The sequence below is a fragment of the Euphorbia lathyris genome, chromosome 6 (genome assembly GCF_963576675.1).
Source record: "Euphorbia lathyris chromosome 6, ddEupLath1.1, whole genome shotgun sequence".
In the NCBI taxonomy this organism is placed as follows: domain Eukaryota; kingdom Viridiplantae; phylum Streptophyta; class Magnoliopsida; order Malpighiales; family Euphorbiaceae; genus Euphorbia; species Euphorbia lathyris.
This window is the reverse complement of record NC_088915.1, coordinates 90908997-90929993: the sequence shown is the minus strand read 5'-3', so window position 1 is coordinate 90929993 and position 20997 is coordinate 90908997. Positions and strand designations below refer to the sequence as shown.

Below are 20997 nucleotides of genomic sequence, written 5' to 3'. Positions count from 1 at the left end.
ATTTTTAAAATGTCAAACTAAAAAACATTTATTTTTAGCAATTTGAGAAACCTTACGAAGAAAACCCGCAAGTATGCAATTGACAAAAAAATATAACCATATTTTTAAAACTTTACCTAAGTTAAAATGATTACAATTGATGAATATACATAAAAGAGAAAAAGTAATTTTGTGTGATGAAATATTATACTATAATTATAAACTGTACAGGAAAAATAATAGGATAAGAATACAATTATAGTTAGAGTTTTTGGTACGTCATCATATATATAAAATATAAATTGACTAGTAAACAATAAAATAAAAGATAAAAGAAAGAAGAAAAAAGAAAAAATATCTAATGCCCTGATTTGGGAGATTCCGATGATAATACACATGTAGAAGGGCCAAAACCCAACTTACGATTACCAATATCAAACTCCCAAAAATGACTTTGTTGCATGATGTTACCTAAAACAGATGTTCCTGGCCAAGTTAGATGTACTATCCCAAGACATTTGACTCCGTCAGCAACATCGATGATATAGCTGTCAATCGGGGGAGCAAATTTAGATCCATCGACGAAATGAAAAACCAATTTCGGAACCATGGAACTATTATATCCTTTAGGGCCAAAACAAAGCTCAAATTCAGGCAAATTGAGTTCGTCTTCTTTTTTAATTTTCTCAAATTTGTTGAAAACCGGCCTCAAAGTATCAACAATTTCATCGTATGCTGCACCTGCGAGCATTGTTAAACTAGTACCTGAATCAATTATCATTCCTCCTTCACCTTTAGCATCCCATATTTCTGGAGGAATGTTTAGCCTTTTATTTCCTAATGAGATTCCTGAAATATCAATCGCATAAAATGAACTTATGACACCGAGAATTAACTTTGTATACTCCATTTTTGGTTTCTCTGAAAGTGGAATATCTCCGAAACTAAGATAGTTCTTAAGGTTACTTGCACTTAAATGGTCTACTAAGCAATAAGAGAATTTGCTTCCAAATGTGTTTGCCAATCTTACGGCTAATGAATGATTTCTATACCCTAAACCCAGTACTCCATCCGGAAAACCCTCACTTCCATTATATCCTCTAGTGCATCCAATAAGCACATCATGTAGTCTTACCTTGAACCGATTATGAAGTCCCACTGTCAAAGTGTCGTTTGCAAAAACCCCAATAGCTTCCCTACCACTCAAATATCTGTGGACACAAGTAGCATTCATGATTTCTTATTAGTGAAGGCAAATTATTTGTATATAAAATAATAAATTTACAAAAAAAAAAAAAAACTATAACATTATAAATAAATGGTAAAAAGTAGGGCTGAACATAGATCTTAAATATGCTATATAAGATCGAATATCTGACGAAAAGAATTCAAAATCGGATCAAACTGTTGACTTTTTTTGACCGAACTAGTCGAATTTGGTCAAAATTAGTCAAAATTTTATTCTAATTTTATTTTTTTTCGTGAGATATTCAGTCTAATCTAGTATTTCTAGAATCTGTGCCCAACACTAGCAAAAAGTACTAAGAGGTTTTTTGATCTTTCAAATATTTTTTGTTGATTAAGTCTTTTATTTTTTATTTAAGTACATTAAGCTTTTTATCTTTTATTTTTTGTCACATTAAGCCCCTAATGGAAAAAAAAAAATAGTTTTGAAAGTAAAATTCGATTAACAAATAGTTTTTCATTTCACCTCACTTTAAAATTTGTGTTTTCTAGTTTGAAAAAATTGAAAATAGTTTTTGATATGTGCAATGTGGCTGGCTGTAAAAAAAAAAATTGTAGAACGTTATTTCAAACAGTAAAAAAATATAACTTCAAACACAAATATGAAATGAATAACATATTTTTAACTGAATTAAATATTAACAACTAACTAATTTCACAAGCAATGACTTAGTGCAATAAAAAAATAAATGATCATGAGTTTAATGTGTCAAAATTATTAATCAGATGTTTACTATGTCCAAATAAAAGACCAGAGACCTAATGATGTATTTTGCCTAAATAAATTACTTCAATTATAATGTATATATACAAATTAAATAAAATATTATCTTTTATAATTGTTCACGTCAAGCCAACTTTTTCAAATTTTCCGAAAGGTAGGATTAAAATTAATCTTGCTTATAAACTTTATGGTTAAATTTGGACCGTTTTCTATTTTAGAATCAAATCTATACATTACTCAAAATGTTAAAGATCAAATTTTACCCTTATCCCTTAATATATTAAACCAATTTTTTTAAGAGTTAAATGAGCTATCGAGGCAAGTGCCCCATTATCCGTCATACATATTTACATGTTTTATTATTATTATTGGCTTAAAATGTTACTTAACCTTTGATTATTCAAATTGTGTGATTTGGGTGTTCGTTGACATTTAACCTCTTAATTATTTCACCAAATTTAGATGAACACTTGACAAAACCATTATCTCCTTAATATATGATGATATTTTGACATGTGCACTTGACACGCCATATGTCTTAAAGTTTATTTGTCATATAGATTTTATTATTTAAAAATAATTAATTAGATTAAAAAATAATAAAAATTTATTAAAACTAAAATTTATCAAGTCTAAGTGTCAAAATATCGTCACTTGTCGATACAAAAACAATTTTGTTAAGTCTTTGTTCAAATTATGTGAATTTCACCAATTAAAATAAGTATGTCAAATAGATCAAGGGCAAAGGGCAAATAATAAAAATTTAGATAGCTGGAGGGGCAAATAATGGTTTAAGTCTGTTATTACTCCCTCTGTTTTTTTATATATCGTTTAAGGTTTTTCATCAAGACTGTAATATTAATTACAGTATTAAAATAAGTAAGTTTCCCTCAATATCTCTTTCCTAATTTTTTTACTTTTTATGTGAAGATTCGCTTAATCATATTTACACCATTAAACTTGGTAAATTTTACATATTAGCACCCTGAACTTTTTTTTTTATTAAAAGTAGCGGGGTGAACCAAGGACATCCCGACTAAGTCGACACCCTCTAGAGAACACCTGAAGCCAGGACCGAGCACCATGAACTTTTAAAATAACATATCACACATTTTTAGTTGGTTTTAAAAACCTATCACGCATCTATAATTGGTTTTAAAAACCTATCGTACACCTATAGTTGACTCGGACTTCCTGCACATAAAATCGACGATCTGACATCTTTGACAGATGAGATGTCATATGCATGCTATAGAAAATAAAATAAAATAAAGTGCATAAGCTTGTTCTGTGTGTCACCTCATCTGTCAAATATGACATATCAATGGTTTTGTATAAGTCAACTATAACTGTGTAATAAGTTTTGAAAGCCAACTTTAACTGTGTGATAGATTATTTTAAAAGCTCAAAGTGTGAATAAGTAAAACTTACAGTTTAAAAGAGTGTAAATATACTTTAAATCTAAAGATTCTCTCTTTTTTATTTTTGACTTAATTAGCATTATTTGCATTAAGAGGGTATTTGTTTCCTCTCTTCTTTAATAATTCTGAGTTTTGAAAAAGTCTGCTTCGTTACAAAATGCCACAAACTCAAAGTTCTAGTTTCTAATTCCTTCGTTTTCTATCTCGATTTGATTTTGCTACTTTTTGAAGTTTTTGCATTTAAAGTTGTATTTTTATTAGTAGTTTTTTCTTTTTCTCGGTTTTGAGCTTGTGTTGGAATACTTTGTTGTTTCTAATTCTTCCTATTCTCATTTTAAATCATTTAATAATCTGATTTTAATTATGATTTTGTCAAACACTAATAATCAACTAGGGGCAACTTCGCCTTTTCTTTTCAACTAGTTCAAATATATAGGCCCTGATCGACGGTGCGCGAGGAAGGAATAACAGATCAAGGTGTGCTCCTCTCGGCGTAACCGGTCTTCTCTCTTACCTTACCTGTCCTATTATCTACAATAAAATAAGAAATAGCCGGCTTCTATTTTCATCGATCTTGGCGTGGGCATCTTCCTTTGTCTTGATTACAGAAAAGACATCCCAGGAAATCGATCCCCCTACTCTTTCTAAAGATAACTGCCATTGAGCATTGAAACAAAAGAGGGAAAGGAAGATAGGAAGGACTAGACTAAGCCAGGGATGATATGCAAAAAGAAGTAAAGTCCAGGTAAAGCCTAAACAATAATAAAAAAAACAGTAAACATGTATCAGTAACAGCAAACAGCAACAGTTGAACCAAACAGCAAATAGCATTGAATCAAACAAACCTTAAAACTAAACTTATCTCTCCTACTATAAATAATAAAAATATTTCCAAAAAGTGTATTAGTAATATAAAAAGACATAAAAAAAACCAACAAATTAGAAAAATGATAAGATACAAAAAGATCTTTAACGTTTACAGCCAAAAACAATTTTACCTCTAACTTTGAAAATGTGCAATTTTAACCTTAACATTGACTGCCAAAAGCAATTTATCCCTAACGTTGGATAATTGGATCAATTTCACACATCATTGTAAAATACAGATATTTTTTACTTATTCTGTATCAACTGTATATCCGTTGGTTATAAAAAAAATCATATTTTTTGTGTGATTTAATAATAGAATTAGAGATCAATATTTTAAATTCCACGAAATATTTGAATTTTTTTATTAAAGTCATACAAAATACAGTGTATTTCTTTTATTTTTTCCATGTGTAATAATATATTTGCGATCTTGTTAGTTATTAATTAGTGATAAAATGACAGGCATATATAACGAATGTATGGCAAAAGATTCATAGCCGAGAACACAGTTTGATGAATTATTTCATAAATCGATCCAACTAGTCAATGTTAGAGGTAAAAATGTTCTTCACTGCTAACGTGTAAGGTAAATTATATCATTTTAGACATTAAATATAAAATTACTCGTAATGGTAAACATTAGAGGTATTTTTAACCGAATGTTTCGTTATTAATTATGGATATGGATACTGGGAATCAAAACAAATTAAAGTTTGTAATCAAGTACCTGTAATCGAAAAGGCATGGTGTGTCAGGTTGAGGACATCTGTTGAGAGAGAAGAAATTAGCGAGTTGAACCTTGCACATATCGGAAGAACACGGAATCGTTTTGAAGGTAGTTGACTCAGAAGCCTTGTAGATCCTACCGACGTGAGGTCCAGCTTTGGGACAATCTTTACAAGAATATTGACAATTCATCCATGTCAGATCGCTCCCTGTATCAGTAACCAAAATAACCTTCTGCGGATGAGGACTTCCGACTCGCAGCGATACAAAATACTGCCCCTGTCCAGAATCAGAACCTGAATGAACCGGAATCCACGCCGCCGGCTGCTTCGTCTTCAACCTTATCCGATGTGACGATAACATTTCTCTCCTCACATTATCGCTGTCCAGAAGCTGTCTTGTCCGATCTATTCTATTCTTCGGCGGCGGACCAAAATTATTACTCTCCGCGCCCAGGGAAGCCGAATGCCGGTGGTGCATCTCGAATACAACCCCTGAGCTGTTGTCGTCGAGATCTTCTGGATCTGAAGCCGCCGCCCCCGCAGCCGCTGGCGTTGCATCTCCGTACACGAACAAAAGGAAAAAAATAGAATAGAACCAGATGAACAACAAGAGCAGCCGCAGCGCAGGCATGTTTTCTTCTCTCAGATGAAGATTATGTAAGTAAAAAAGAGAGAATAAAAGAAAACAATGAACAAAAATGTGTTCTAAGTGGTTAACAGGAATAGAGATTCAAAAGCTCTGTAGAAATGTATGGTTAATGTTTAAATCTAAGCTACAACTGCGCTGATTCTTACATTTTGTTTCTAATTCATACCTCTATTTCTCTGTTTGCTGGCAGATTACGATAGAAATAGAAATATAGAAAATAAAAATAGAAAAATAAAAATAAAAATAGATAACTAGAAAATATGTAATTCTATTCTATAAATTGTTAGTTTATAGGCTTAATACATTCCGAGCCTCTTGAATCATCCATCCCAATGTTGTAACTGATCCGGAACGTAGACTTGTGACAACTAATCTCTTCAACTTGTTTATTCAGAACAAAAAAAAATCATTTCAAATAGGTTGATATTTGTGATTCCGAGAGTTCTTTTTTCTCTTTAGTTAATGTATTGGTAGATTAGTTAGATATAGTAACCGATATTTTGGAAATCTTTGATTTCTTATGTAATATTATGTTAAATGTTTTGTTGGGTTTGTGAGTTAATTGTTCCAAATAAACAAATTGACGAGTTATTTATGTCCAATTGAGTAACTTGAGAGGTTATTTATTCCGAATAAACAAGTTGAAAGGGTTAGTAGTCACAAGTCTAAGTTCGAAGGATCAGTGTTGCAGTATTGGGACAACTTGGGCTGTGAAGGTATTAAGCCTAGTTTTTATTAGGCTTAATATCTTTCCACCCCCAAGGTGTTCCAATATTGTAACTGATCCGAACTTAGACTTGTGACGACTAATTCTTTCAACTTGTTTATTTAGAACAGAAAAAACCACCTCAAATAGGTTAATATTTCTGATTTCGGAAGTTTTTTTTTTGCCTTTTAGTTAATGTATCACTAGATTAATTAGATGTAGTAAAAAAAATTAGATGTAGCAACTGATATTTTGAAAATCTTTTATTTCTTATATAATATTATGTTGAATGTTTTTTTTGTTTATCGGCTAATTGTTCCAAACAAGCAACTTGACGAGATATTTGTTCTAATTGAGCAACTTGAGAGGTTATTAGTTCCAAATAAGTAAGTTGGGTAGGTCAATTATTATAAGTCTAAATTCGGAAGGTCAGTTGCAGTATTACAACAACTTAAAAGACTGTAAAGGTATTAAGCCTAGTTTTTATTAATAGAATATTTTTTCGACAATATTATTCAAAATTCAAAAATGGAATATTCAAAATATTCCAATTAACAATTATAAATTAAATGGTGATGGTTAAATCATTTGAAGGCTTTTTTGGGATGATTGTTATAGATTTTAATGGTTTAGTCTTAGAGGGTGTTTGTTTTAACTTTTCGAATGAGCATTTAGTGTTTCACTCCAAACCGCGAAAAATATAGCGTTTGGTTATGTTTATATAACCGCGTTTAGCATTTTCTTTGGAAACTGTTCTTTTTTGAGCTTTTAATGAACAATTGTTTGTAATTATCTATTATTGACAACATTATACTTCTTATTTTCACAAAATATTTTTAAAACATGTCCATATTAGACATTTAAATACTAACAGCAAAATTTTAATATAATTTTACCAAACACTAATAATTAAACAACTAACAGGAACACCAAACAACTTACTGCAACCGTAAATAGCTAACAGCAACAACAACAATTATTAGCTAACAGCTAAACAAAATAGGCCCCAATGTCTGATGGCGGGCCAATTGGAAAAGCTATGGCAGTTTTACATACTGAGCTATTAACGCTTTTCAATTCATTGTACCATGGTACGTCATTGTGGTTATTGGAAAATTTTAGTTGCATCAGATTCTGCTGCAGCAATCCATTTGCTAAAGAGTGAACAAAACTTGACAAATTGGCTCGGGATTATTGTTGCTGATATTTTAGAGTTGACATGTGCTTTTATATCAATTGAGTTCGTATATGAAAGACGCCAAGCAAATTCTGTTGTACATAGTTTAGGTGTTTAGGTTAATTCTCTTTCTCATTTAGAAATTTTTATTGAAGATTTTTTTCTTGCATTTTAATTTGTATCCAGAATGATTGTTTTTCGTTTACGCTTTAATACAGGTTTTGTTTTCATTAAAAAAAAAAATAGAGTTTCAAATTAACTAAAATTTTTGTAGAAAATATTTAATAGAATTGAAAATCTTTAAATCTAATTTAAATAGAAATTGCCTTTAAAATAAGGATAAAAAAAATAGATAAAAACTTTCATTTTTGGCATTGTTAAAAAACTTTCATTTTTGTTTGCGAGATCAACAGAAATCTATCTATATATATATTAATAACTTGTTTATAAATATATATTTATTGACTTTGGTCTTTGGAATGAAATATTTTACTTCTTGTTAAACACAGCCTCCATTTCTCATCCCTAGTCCCGTGAAAAGATGAAAATACTCGGAGACCATCGCACCATCGATCGGGATACGCAGAATCTGTCATACATCATGCAGTAGAATAGTCATCTCCCGGAACGACATGTGGAAGGAGTTCATATCGGGCTGCCACCGCTCCACGAACGCAAATAACAGCGGGCCGTCGATGTTCCTGAACATGGTGGATGGGAGGTGAGACAACTCAGTCCTCTCGATCATATCCCGCAGCTGTAAAATGACACATATACAATTACTGAATTTTTTTGAGGTTTAGGGTTAAAAATAATAATAAAATAATTTTTTGACTAAATTATTCTTACCTCAGGTGTCGCACCACGTAACCACACCCCCAAATTCTGACATGCTAATGATCTGTTGTAGCATGTTAGATACGATCGAAGCTCCCCTCCCAGCATCTGTGAGGCAACATGTCCTAGAAAACTAGGAATCACGGAATCATCAATGGGGCCATCATCCACCGGTCTAGAAACAATCCAGCTGTGGTTCTTACTGGCTTTGGGACGTTTGCTGGTCCTTGAATCTGTGAGGCAACATGTCCTAGAAAACTAGGAATCTCGGAATCATCAATGGGGCCATCATCCACCGGTCTAGAAACAATCCAGCTGTGGTTCTCACTGGCTTTGGGACGTTTGCTGGACCTTGAATCTAAAAATTTAAATAATACTAAAATTATAGACACTATACTAAAATTAAAAATACATTAAATAATACTATAATAAAATTAAAATTAAAAATACTATACTAAAATTATAAATATTATACTAGAAATTTAAATAATGGCTTAATACATACGTAACCCTCTGAACTTGTCTATTTTTTAATTTTACCCTATAAACTTCCAAAAAGCCACTCAATTTATCCCTCTTCTCCGACGTGGCGCTAATGTGACGCTTGGATTATTGCAGCTTTGTATTTTACCAGGTCAGCGCCACGTCGGAGAGAATGGGTAAATTAACTGGCTTTTTGGAAGTTTATGGGGTTAATAGGTTGTCTCTTAAATTTAGGTGGTAAAATGAAAAAAATGGATCAGGGGACTACGTATGTATTGATAAGGGTATTTTACCCCTATCTTTTAGCGTGATTTACGGGTTGATTTTGGATAAAATAAATAAGTTTAATTACAAAAATAAAGTGTTTTGATAAAATAAAGAAATAAAAATAAATCTCGTACTTTCAGTAAATTTTCCGTGCTTTTGATTAGTTTAGGAAATAAAAACGTCAAGCTAACTCGGCTCGTAAGATTTGTATTTTAGGTACGAGCATGGAGCAAAAATCTACTCAAATACGCGGGGCGTATAATCCTATACGCGGGGCGTGAAACATGTGTCAGCAATGATTGCCTTATCCGCAGGAGCCATGTGGAATTGACTCAGCATACGCGAGGCGTATGCCACTCTTCGCGAGGCGTATGACACATGTCGGCAATAATTGGCCTAATCCTGAAAGTCAGACTGCACTGTCTCCCTGAGTCAACTCTTCGTACGCGGGGCGTATAACCATACACGCGAGGCGTACCAGGCATTTCCTCAATGATAAAAACTCAGAGACTCTTTTACGAGGGGCGTACTTCAGCTACGCACGGCGTAAAAGCACCAATTCAAGCGATAAAAATTCAGAGACTCAAACACGCGGGGCGTACTTTAGCTACGCAGGGCGTACTTGAGACAAAAAGACACGGAATTGGTCCACATGCAGGAGATTTCTGACGGAATGGGCACTTACGCGGGGCGTAAACCACCTTACGCGGGGCGTATCATGGGATTTCTGCACCAAATAATGTTGCTCCATACTTGTACTTTGTGAAATTACAAACTTACCCTTGCTTGATGTCTATAAATAGGAAGCTCTTGAACTTCATTTGATAGGAAGAAATAATTACACACTAGAGAGCAAACTATACTTGTTTTGTTACTTGTTGTAGTGTAGATTCAGTTTTTGTAGCTAAACTCTCCACCTCAAGAGCTTGTTCGGTTGTTTCGGCATTCCATCGAAGTTCCGCTCCGCCATTCGTCACCAAGCTCGAGAGTTCCACCTCCACGACCTAGGAGACGGCTTTGAGTCCGGTTAGCTAGTTTCAAGGGCGGATTCTCCCCTTTTACGTGCTAATTAGCTTGTACTCTTCCTATGTACTAGGCTTGGTTGTATTCCATTTATATACATTTCATATTTATAATTTCATGATTTATAATCTCTATTTCCCTTTACGTGTTAGTGTTTGCTACTTGTTTTGATATTGATAATTGACTATTGTGTAGGAGAACGCGATTTCCGACGCCATTCGGGCTATCCTTAGGGAGTTATATAGGTGTTGCCCTACCGGAAGTGACAAACCGGAAACCGTAGGAATTAACAAGCCACGGAACTTACGAGCCCTAGTTTCTAATTCCCCCACTTTAGACACGCCTTGACTAGGAATCACGTAGTCTAAGTGCTTCACGGGTCGGTCCTACTACACTTAGTCGTCTTTGCAAGAGTAATTTACTATCCGTATATATTTAGAGTCATTAGTTATCGTGGTTATAACTTATCGATATTCATCCCACTTCATAGGGTTTTAGTTACATAAATCTGTAGTTAGTGTGTAGTTGTGTCTTACTTTACCCCAAAGTAATCGCCGCTTAAATAACATACGAAACCGAGTCGTCTAATACTTGTAATTATAAATCCCGTGGATTCGATACCCGGTCTTAACCGGATTATTACTTGATACGACGGGGTACACTTGCCCCTAAGTAGTAGTGACGTCTAGTGAACATAGAGCATTTAGAAAGACCACATCCATAGCCAAAGCACTTATCATAATACACATATTCGTCGTAGAAAATACGACGCACTAGACTTCGCGCTATCATGTATTAAGCCTTAAATAATAATATACTAAAATTAAAAATATTATACAAAAATTTAAATATGCTAGAAATTTAAATAATACTATAATAAAATTAAAAATACTATACTAAAATTATAAACAATATACTAGAAATTTAAATAATACTATCCTAAAATTAAAAATAATTTACAAAAATTAAAAACACTATACTAGAAATTTAAATAATACTATAATAAAATTATAAATACTATACTAAAAATTTAAATAATACTATAATAAAATTAAAAATATTATACTAAAATTATAAACACTATACTAGAAATTTAAATAATACTATACTAAAATTAAAAATATTATACTAAAATTAAAAATACTATACTAGAAATTTAAATAATACTCTAATAAAATTAAAAATATTATACTAAAATTATAAACACTAGACTAGAAATTTAAATAATACTATACTAAAATTAAAAGTACATGTACTCGCAAAACGATCACCTCTGCGATGTCTGCCCTGGATCAGCTGCTCATCGCCACCCTCACCCTCACCATCACCACTAGATACCGACCGGCGCTGTACCTCGGCTACCTCCTGAAAATAATCATCAACAAGGTCAAAACTAGGATCTTTGTCATCAGAAGAATCTGCCTCCACCTCCGCTCCCCGAATCTCGGGCTGATCCAACACAGCCTGCTCAATCGAACCCCTCTGCACCTGCTGCGTCGCAGCCCCTCTCCGTCTACGACCTGATACATCAATATCACGTAGTCTCGTATGACGTGGTGTATCCTCGTCCTCGTCCATATCTAGACGATGAACTGATGATAGGATAGATTTCCCTGCGCTTGTAGACCGCTCCGTCTACACATAAAAATTTAAACAAAATTAAATTAAAAACAAATATAATTTACAACAACTAAATTTACCTATACAATTTACAACAATTAAATTAGCAAAGAATATAATTTACAACATAAATATTTAACTAAAATTAAATTAAACAAAATTAAATTTACAACAACTAAAATTAACTACAATTAAATAAAATAAAATCTACATACATACGAATTAAATTAACAATTATTAAAATAACTATTATAAATTAATGTAAACAAATAACAAACAATTAAATTATATTAAATTTTTTTAAAAAATAAAAAAAGCACCAAATAGCCTCGAGCATATGAACATCACGTCACACCTATGGTGCGGGCGTGAGGCTATCACGTCAGCACCTATGGTGGTGCGTATGAACATCACGTCCCACCATAGGTGCGGGCATGCGGCTATCACGCTCGCACCATAGGTGCGGCGTGATGTTCATACGCCCGACCTATGGTTCGAGCGTGATGTTCATACGTCCGAGGCCGATTCCGCAAATTTCTCCCACTTCATCACAGATTCAAAAACGAAGCATAAATCGAAAAAATAAAACCATAAATCGTACCATTTTTGCTTTTCCTTTACCGCCCCTGTCACGATCGATGGTTTGGTTGAGAAATTAGTCTGGATTTGATCGAATAGAGTTTAGGGTGTTTGAAGGGTTTTGGGATTTTTGAAAATTTAGCCGAAGAGTATTTCGGTCTATTCACGGGGCTAGGGGTGGGAAATGGAGGCCATGTATAGTAATTCACAATATTTTTGGCTAAAATGGATAGAATTTCTTAGGCTTAATACATACACAAACCCCTGAACTTGTCCTTTTTTTCATTTTACCCCCTAAACTTAAGAGATAACCTATTGACCACATAAACTTCTAAAAAACCACCCAATTTACCCCTCCTCTCCGATGTGGCGCTGACATGGCAAAATTCAAAGCTGCAATAATCCAAGCGACACATCAAAGAGAATGAGTAAATTGGGTGGCTTTTTGGAAGTTTAGGGGGTCAATAGGTTATCCCTTAAGTCTAGGGGGTAAAATGAAAAGAAGGAACAAGTTCAGGGAGTTGCGTATGTATGAAGCGAATTTCTTATTTTAAAACTCAAATTACAAATGTGATATTATAGTTATAATATGAGATTTTTCTCTAAATAATGCTATAATTACTAATAAATTCTTCTAAAAGGTTCAGTTAATAATATTGTGCATCTTTTTTCAAAAGGAACATAAGATTATATAGAAGATGTAGAAATATTCTCAAAAATTACAGGGTTCAAGTTACTCAGGCAAATTATAAAAAGAGAAATGACTAGCATAGAAAAGAGCACTCCTGGCAACTAGATGAGTTGCTCTATTCACTAGACGAGGAACAAAACCCATTCTAAATGCTTTATTAAGCATAAGATGTTTACAATCCTCAATTAAGTCTCCAAATACCGAGATGTCCAACATATTAGACCTAACACCATCAGCAATTACCTTAGCATCAGTCTCAAATACCATTCTCTCCATATTGTTGTCAATAACCCACATAATGCTAGCCCTTAACACATAAACTTCAATCATTCTCGCATCGTGGACCCTCTGAATGTACCTCATGGCGCCGGCCATAAAAAGACCCTCCTCATCTCGAAATACACCTCCCCACCCGCTACTGTCTTCTGCTTGGAACGTGTCAACGTTGCATTTTAACCAACCACTCTCTGGTCGACTCCAACTTTGAGGGGTTGCTGCTGCTGTATTTCCAATTCTCTGAAATCAGGCCCCGTGACCCGCTCCTGCTACAACCTGCCCATCGTTTGCCCTTTAAGATAACGATCAAAATAATAGATAGAAAAAAAAACAATTTTGGCATCATTAAAAAAACTTTCATTTTTGTTTACGAGATCAATGGAAAATATATATGGTCTAATACATTACCATCTCCCTAAACTTGTCCAAAATAGTAGATTAGTTATCTAAACTTTGCAAGTGTGTCACCAGCTCTCTAAACTTGCTTATTTTGTATCATCATCTCCCTGAAATTTGCAAGTGTCTCACCAACTTCCTAAACTTACTTGTTATGTAACAACTAAATACAAAAATTTATTAAACCTATATTCTAAAAATACGTCTTCATCTATTGAAGAGGTAATTTTGTCGCTTACCCCCAACCTATTATAAGAGTTAGTGTTGCAGCTTTGAGAGATTGAATGGATGAGGATCGAGAGTTGGTATTATGGTTTTTGTATTTAGTTGTTACGGAATAAGCAAGTTTGGGGAGTTGGTGAGACACTTGCAAAGTTCAGGGAGCTAATCTACTTTTATGGACAAGTTTAATGGGCTGGTAATACGAAATAAGCAAGTTTAGGGAACTGATGAGACCCTTGCAAAGTTTAGGGAGTCAATCTACTATTTTGGACAAGTTCAGAAAGCTAATGATGTATTAGGTCTATATATATTTATTGACTTTGCTCTTTGGATTGAAATATTTTTGGCTAAATTGGATAGAATTTCATATTTTAAAATTGAAATGGCAAATGTAATATTATAGTTATAATATGGGATTTTTCTCTCAATAATACTATAATTACTAATAAATCCTTTTAAAAGATTCAGTTAATAGGCCTAATACATCACCAGCTCCCTGAACTTGTCCAAAATAGTAGATTGGCTCCCTAAACTTTACAAGTGTCTCACCAGCTCCCTAAACTTGCTTATTTCGTATCACCAGCTCCCTAAACTTGTCCATAAAAGTATATTAGCTCCCTGAACTTTAGAAGTGTCTCACCAACTCCCTAAACTTGCTTATTCTGTAACAACTAAATACAAAAAGTTATTAAACCTAAATTCTAAAAATAAGTTTTCATCTATTCGAGAGGTAATTTTTTCGCTTCTCCTACCTTTCAACCTATTATAAGAGTTAGTTTTGCAGGTTTGAGAGATTGAATAGATAAGGATCGAAAGTTAGTATTATGGTTTTTGTATTTAGTTGTTACAGAATATGCAAGTTTAGGGAGTTGATGAGACACTTACAAAGTTCAAGGAGCTAATATATTTTTATGGGCAAGTTTAGGGAGATGGTGATACGAAATAAGCAAGTTTAGGGAGCTAGTGAGACACTTGCAAAGTTCAGGGAGCCAATCTACTATTTTGGACAAGTTCAGGGAGCTGGTAATGTATTAAGCCTATTACATATTAAAAAGAGGACCTTAGTTTATAATTTAACTTTTTCTCGATAACAATCAATCACATATACTCAATACACTATGTCACTTTCCCTTTCAGATGACACAAGATATAGGATAAACATTTGTTTTCATGTCATCTGATTGTTTTTTAGAACATTATATTAAAATTATGTCATTTGAAAGTTTAACTGTAAACATGCTCAAATCACATGTGGCGTAACGATGACACACATTTGTCGTGTCAATAAAACGTGATTTTGATTGAAAAGATATATAATCATCAGATGACACCACGTATATATGATTGTCATTGTTAACTGAAAACCAAAAAAGCGGCAAACAAATATTAGTTTCACGGGTGAGCAAAAAAAATGTGATATTCGTTTAGCGCACTTAAAAAAAGAAAATGATATATAAGGTCATTCTGAATAAACTCATTCTTTCACTCATCTTCTTTGTTGAGCTTACATATGCAAACCCTAAACACAACTCTGTTTTTTCCATTATCATCTACATTTTCTGAATCGTCTTTGACCTCGTGAATTCATCATCTCGGTAAGGTTTTGATTGGGGTTTATTTAAGTCATTACGCTGTGTTCAAATGTTAAGTTCTTGAAATTAATATACTCTCTGCATGCTAGTTGGGACCTCATTCATTTTATAATTTGAAGTTTGGTTGATTAACTTTACGTACCTTCATTCTGAAATAGGGTTTCTATCTCGTTTTATTATATCTATTTATTTCTAATATTTGATGAAATTTATTTTGATTTATTTTTTCCTCTTCTTTAGAAAGCTACACGTCCATCATCCATTCTGCAATCAACGCATTTAAGGCTTGTTTGAAACTCGCTCGGTGGAAGGTGAATCTCAATTGGGCAACTCTAAGGCTATACATCCAACGTAGTATTGATTTGTATCCGTTTCGAGATACAATTTTCGATTTTCTTAATGCAATGTATAGGGATATGATATTCCCCAAGATATGATAGGAGTCGCCACTGCTGCCGAATATCAGTATAGGTCTCCATATGCGCCAGAACCGTGTGAATTGGCTCACAATGTATGTGTACAACATGTTTTTTTAAGTGAATGAAAATTGGTTATTCAATGTTATTTCTGAATTCTTTTCAAAAGAATAAGATGGTTCAAGGGATTTATGATTATGATTAGTTAAATAATGTTTTGTTTTTATAGGAATGGGTTACACACAAGTTGACCGATGTTCGCAAGATTATAGATAAAAATAATGAAAAGCTCACTGAAGAGGAATTGGAATTTTGAGTGTAGAGTTAAGGAGGAATGAAACATTTGCATGATGGTTAACTCAAAGAACAACTCATAAAGATAAACCTCTCTCTATACACAGAAATCAATGTCACAAATTAAGACATGAAAGAAAGAGAGTTATCCAAACCGTGACTATCACGGGTTTTAAAAAGTAGAGCAAGCGAATAAAAAAATTGAAAGGCAATTGAGAGTTCCTAATTAGGAAAGATTCGAGTTAAATCGTATTGCCTTCAATACACTAACTCGTATGGAAGTGTCAATCATGTAATCGACTATGGTGATCAGTACTTTCTGAAGCTAAATACAATTAAAGCTTATTATTCTATAGAATTAAAAGAGGACGGGAAAAATGAACAGTGTCATTGAAATCAATTTTGATTTCAATTTCAAAACTTTTGGTTGTCAATTATGTCCTTATATTTTTAGAATAATTACGACCCAAACTTTCTCAAAACGACGTAGTCTGGAGAAAAATGGTTGTGGCTTCTAGACAATCAACGTCATCGTGCTTCTTCGTTCTCTCTCTTTCTCCTGCTTTTGTGTTATCTCTCTTCATTATTTCAGACTCTCTTCCTTCTCTAGCCGGCGATTCAACCAGTTTTCCAATTCTCTTCACCGGGGTCGTGCAAATCTAAAGACAACATGAGTTATTCATCATTTCCCTCTTTTCTTCCGACTGTTTTGGTAAGGTTTTCTAATGGGTTTTTTCATCTATTTTGTTACGATGTACATAAATCTAAAGAAAAGTTTTGTTTGGTCTCTAGGTTGGTGATATTCCGGTTTTAATATGTGACTGTTATTTTGTTCAAGTGGGTTAAAAGCTGTGGAAAGAGCTCAACGGGTTATGAAAGTAAGTCGTATTTGTGTTTCTTTCTTCCTTTTTGTTGTATCTACACTTAATTAATTCGGTGATGAAATTAATGAAGTCCTCAGTATAATTAACTTACTCTGTTGCAACCAAAAGAACATGCAAGCATTTTTTATCTGCTTATTAGGATCAGAAATTGTAACCATCTAAGATTTAATTTTGAACTTTTTTTTTTTTTTTTTTATCATCATAGCCGTGATTTTCACTTTTGGTAGCGTAAGATTGATATGCTTTAATTTATAATCCTTCTTATTTGATGCTGATTGTTTGGTTCTATTATATGATGTACATTGGTGATGGAGGTGCAATGCATCAGAGTATTGAAATGAGGAACAATAAATTTGATCCTTAAATTGATGTCTTTGAGCTTTATTTTTGCAACATGGTGACCTAAATGTAGAAAATGGCTTTATGTTGTCATATATTAGAGTTCCTATTGGATGAATTTGAAATTGATCAATTTTCTACAATTGGTAAATTGCAGTGAGCATTTCCTGTATTACTTATTTGAATATTGGCCTTATTATTAGCATTTAGTTATTCAGTGCTTTTGGGTTTTTTATGCCCCAACTTTTATATCAGCTATTATGATCCGTATAGTTTCATAAATTAGAACCGTAAATTAATGCCTTTTTTCTTTTGTGCTGCAGACTATGGAGAAAAATGGGAGAAAATTCCTTATTAACTTGGGGTTTTTGCTATTGAGTCACAAAAATAATTAGAAGTCCAACTATGAGGTAACATTATTATACTTTATCCTTATCCATTCTAATGGGAGAGATGATTGCTAATGTTTCCCAAAACAAATTCCAATGTGTTGTTTATCTAATCTAAGTTTGGATGAGAATTTAGATGGTTATGATTCCAATTTCCCTAAAAATCATCTATAGGTAAGATTTGGTAGTTTTTCAATTTTTCTTTTTAATCTTTTGTTGCTTCTCTTTTCAATTTCCCTTTTTCACATTTGATTAGGCTGATTGGAGAAATTAGCCATTAAAATAAAAAGAAGTCCACCAAATGATCTCCATACTGCAATTGTAAGGTGAATGTTTGACTATGGGTAGTGTTTATATGAAATTGCAATTGTCAAACAAAATTGAAACTAGCTAAAAAAGCATGTTATGTGATACATTAAATTTAGAATTGCCATTGATCCCTTTCATCATTGTTATTTTGTTGCCTTCTCATTTATCAATGTCTTGATAAGATTGAGATACATTAAATTTAGTTTTATGATTTCCCATAAATAAACTGTTCACATAGGAAGACTGTAATAACTTTCTGGTTTTAAAGTTCATAACATTGGGGTTCAAGTTTAAAGAAGACATGCAGTTAGAGTGTCATTGCTTGACAAATCAGTCTCTGATGAGCCATTTTTCATTTTTTACACTAGAAAATGTCATTATTTGTTTGTAATGGTAATTCTAATTTTGTTTTGCCTGTTACTTTTTTGGATTATTATAGACAAACTATATGAGGTCTCCTACCCAGTCTTACAAGATTGTTAAGGTAATTGAGTGTTGTGATATATGTTAAGATATATGGAAGTTGAAACTTGGAAAACAATGGTGTCTATTAGATTAATCATGTCTGAGTAAATTGAGTTTCTATGGTAGCTATAAATTATACTGCAGAAGACACAACATAAGAATTCCACATGCCTCTTGAAGTAAAATAAATTCAATTAATAACATAAAAATCTTAAAAAACAAACATAAAAATGTTTCAAGGTATTTGGTGGTATGGAGTGTTAAGAGATGCAAAAGCTATTGAACTGCGAAGATAAAATGTGTTGTATAAAAATGTGGGAATCTGGAATTCCTTATTTTTTTGGTAAAAAAAAGTTATCTTCTCCTATCCCTAATGCATATAGGAAAATCATTATTTGGTTAAACATATAGACTAACTACTAATATTTTCAGTTTCAGTTAGTCTAATTATACTTTAGGTATTGAACTGTGAACATAAAACATGGTGTACAAAAATGCAGGAATAAGGAATTCCTTATTTTTTGGCATATCGGAAAATCATTATTTGGTTAAACATATAGAACAATTACTAACCTTTTCAGTTTCAATTTTTGTAATTATACTTTTTTTTTTTTAATTTGTATTGCTTGAATATAGTTTAACGGGCGATCAGGTTCAATCATATTTATGGGAGGGAGGCAAATAAATGCTTAGCTGTCTGGCTAGAGAGGCGCTCACTGATCCTTGGAGAAACCACCTGTTGATGGATCTACCACCTGCTCTAAGGCGCCTAATCGAAGAACATTTTATTGGTGTTTTAAAGTTTTGATGCTAAAAATTTGATCCTTGGAGAAATTTTGATGCTAAAAATTTTAAAGTTTTGTAGTTGATGGTATATAATATCACAAGACTCCCAAATCTGGAAAAAAAAAAGATTAAAATTGCAATTCTGTTTTGCTTCTTTTTTCTAACATGGCTTTAAATCCACGAAGCAATGCGAGTGTTGCGTACTAGTTATTATTGTTTTGAAGTTTTTACATTAATTTTTTTTATTATTATTAGTTATATGATTTTATATTTATCTATATTAAAGTAAAAATATTATTACAGACTATTTATTTTTAAATTAGTTAATAAAAGATATCGGCCAAGTTAAAGGGACTATCTCGATCCCTTTGTTGATTGTAGGGGATTTTACTTGCATTAAGTTTTGGACGAGAAGCGCGGTGGTGTGATGAATGTTCTTTAAATGTGCTCTTTTTTCAAATTGGATCAATACAATGGGTTTTATCGATTTGGATTTCTCTAGTCCCCCTTTCAGCTTGTTTCGTAGATCTTCCTCGAGAATTTGGGTGGCCAAAAGGCTTGATCGAGCTCTTTGTAAAGTTGATTGGAGAATTCGGTTCCAAGAGGCTTCAGCATAACAAAACTTGATGTAAAAGCTTCAAAACAATAATTATAACCTCTAATTGTATTTAGCTTCTAACAATACTGATAACCACAATCAATCATTTACAGGATTGACACTTCAATATCAGTCATTGTATTGAATCAGCTGAATCCAAACCTTCTCCAATTTGGACCGTTACTATCAAGAAACTTCAAATAGCCTTTAAGGATTTTGGTTGCTTTGCTCCTCCACTTTTTGAAACTGGTGATAATCACGGTATGGATAACTCTCCTTGCTCCATGTCTTAATTTGTGACATCGATTTTTATGTACAGAGACGGTTTATCTATATGAGTTTTTCTTTGAGTGAACCACCCTACAAATGGTTCATGCCTCTTTAACTCTACACACAAATATTCTAATTAATCTTCAACGAGCTTTTCATAATTTTCAAATGAAATCATACGAACATCCGTCAACCTATGTGTAACTCATTCCTATAAAAACATAATCTTAATTTAGCTAATCATAATCATAAATCCATTGAAACAGCTTATTCTTTTCGAAAGAATTCAGAAACAATATTGAACAACTAATTTTTATTCAATTTTAAAAAAATCTATACATACCTTGTGAGCCAATTCATACGGTTCTAACACACCTAGAGACCTATATGGATATTTACCAGCGTTGGTAACTCCTATCAGATTTTTGGGAATATCATATTTTTCGTATCTTGCCCCAAGAAAATCGAAAATTGCATCCCCAAATGGACATAAATCAAAACCATCTTGTATGGATAGCCTCTGAGTCTCCCAATTATGATTCAGCTTCCACCGACCGAATCTCAAACGAGCCTCGAAGACATTGATTGCTGAGTGGGTGATGCATGTGTAGTCTTTTGTGGATCTTCCCCGAGAATTTGGGTGGCTATAGGCTTGATCGAGCTCTTTATAAAGTTGACTAGAGAATACGGCTTCAAGAGGCTTTCGTTTGCCATTTACCTAAACATAAATCGAAACATTCCCCGATTCTTATCAATTTTAAG

The 20997-nt window shown here is 32.9% G+C and overlaps 1 protein-coding gene and 1 long non-coding RNA gene across 7 annotated transcripts; one reads left to right on the top strand and one right to left on the bottom strand.

Annotated features, from left to right (window-relative positions):
- Positions 1–291: 291 nt before the first annotated feature.
- On the bottom strand, positions 292–5770 carry LOC136233509 (aspartic proteinase NANA, chloroplast). The gene is made up of 2 exons (XM_066023185.1): positions 4967–5770; positions 292–1190 (listed from the first exon to the last, which is right to left on the bottom strand). Exons 1-2 carry the CDS (start codon positions 5596–5598, stop codon positions 338–340), a joined length of 1485 nt encoding a protein of 494 aa, XP_065879257.1. The 5' UTR covers positions 5599–5770; the 3' UTR covers positions 292–337.
- Positions 5771–16728: 10958 nt separating this feature from the next.
- LOC136231862 (uncharacterized) lies at positions 16729–19955 on the top strand. Of its 6 annotated transcripts, XR_010690136.1 has the most exons (5): positions 16729–16907; positions 16988–17073; positions 17742–17828; positions 18064–18133; positions 19218–19955. It is a non-coding gene; the product is annotated as an uncharacterized lncRNA (long non-coding RNA). The 6 variants fall into 6 exon arrangements; XR_010690133.1 differs by having other exon boundaries at positions 18064–19955; XR_010690135.1 differs by having other exon boundaries at positions 17742–18133.
- The last annotated feature ends 1042 nt before the right edge of the window (positions 19956–20997 follow it).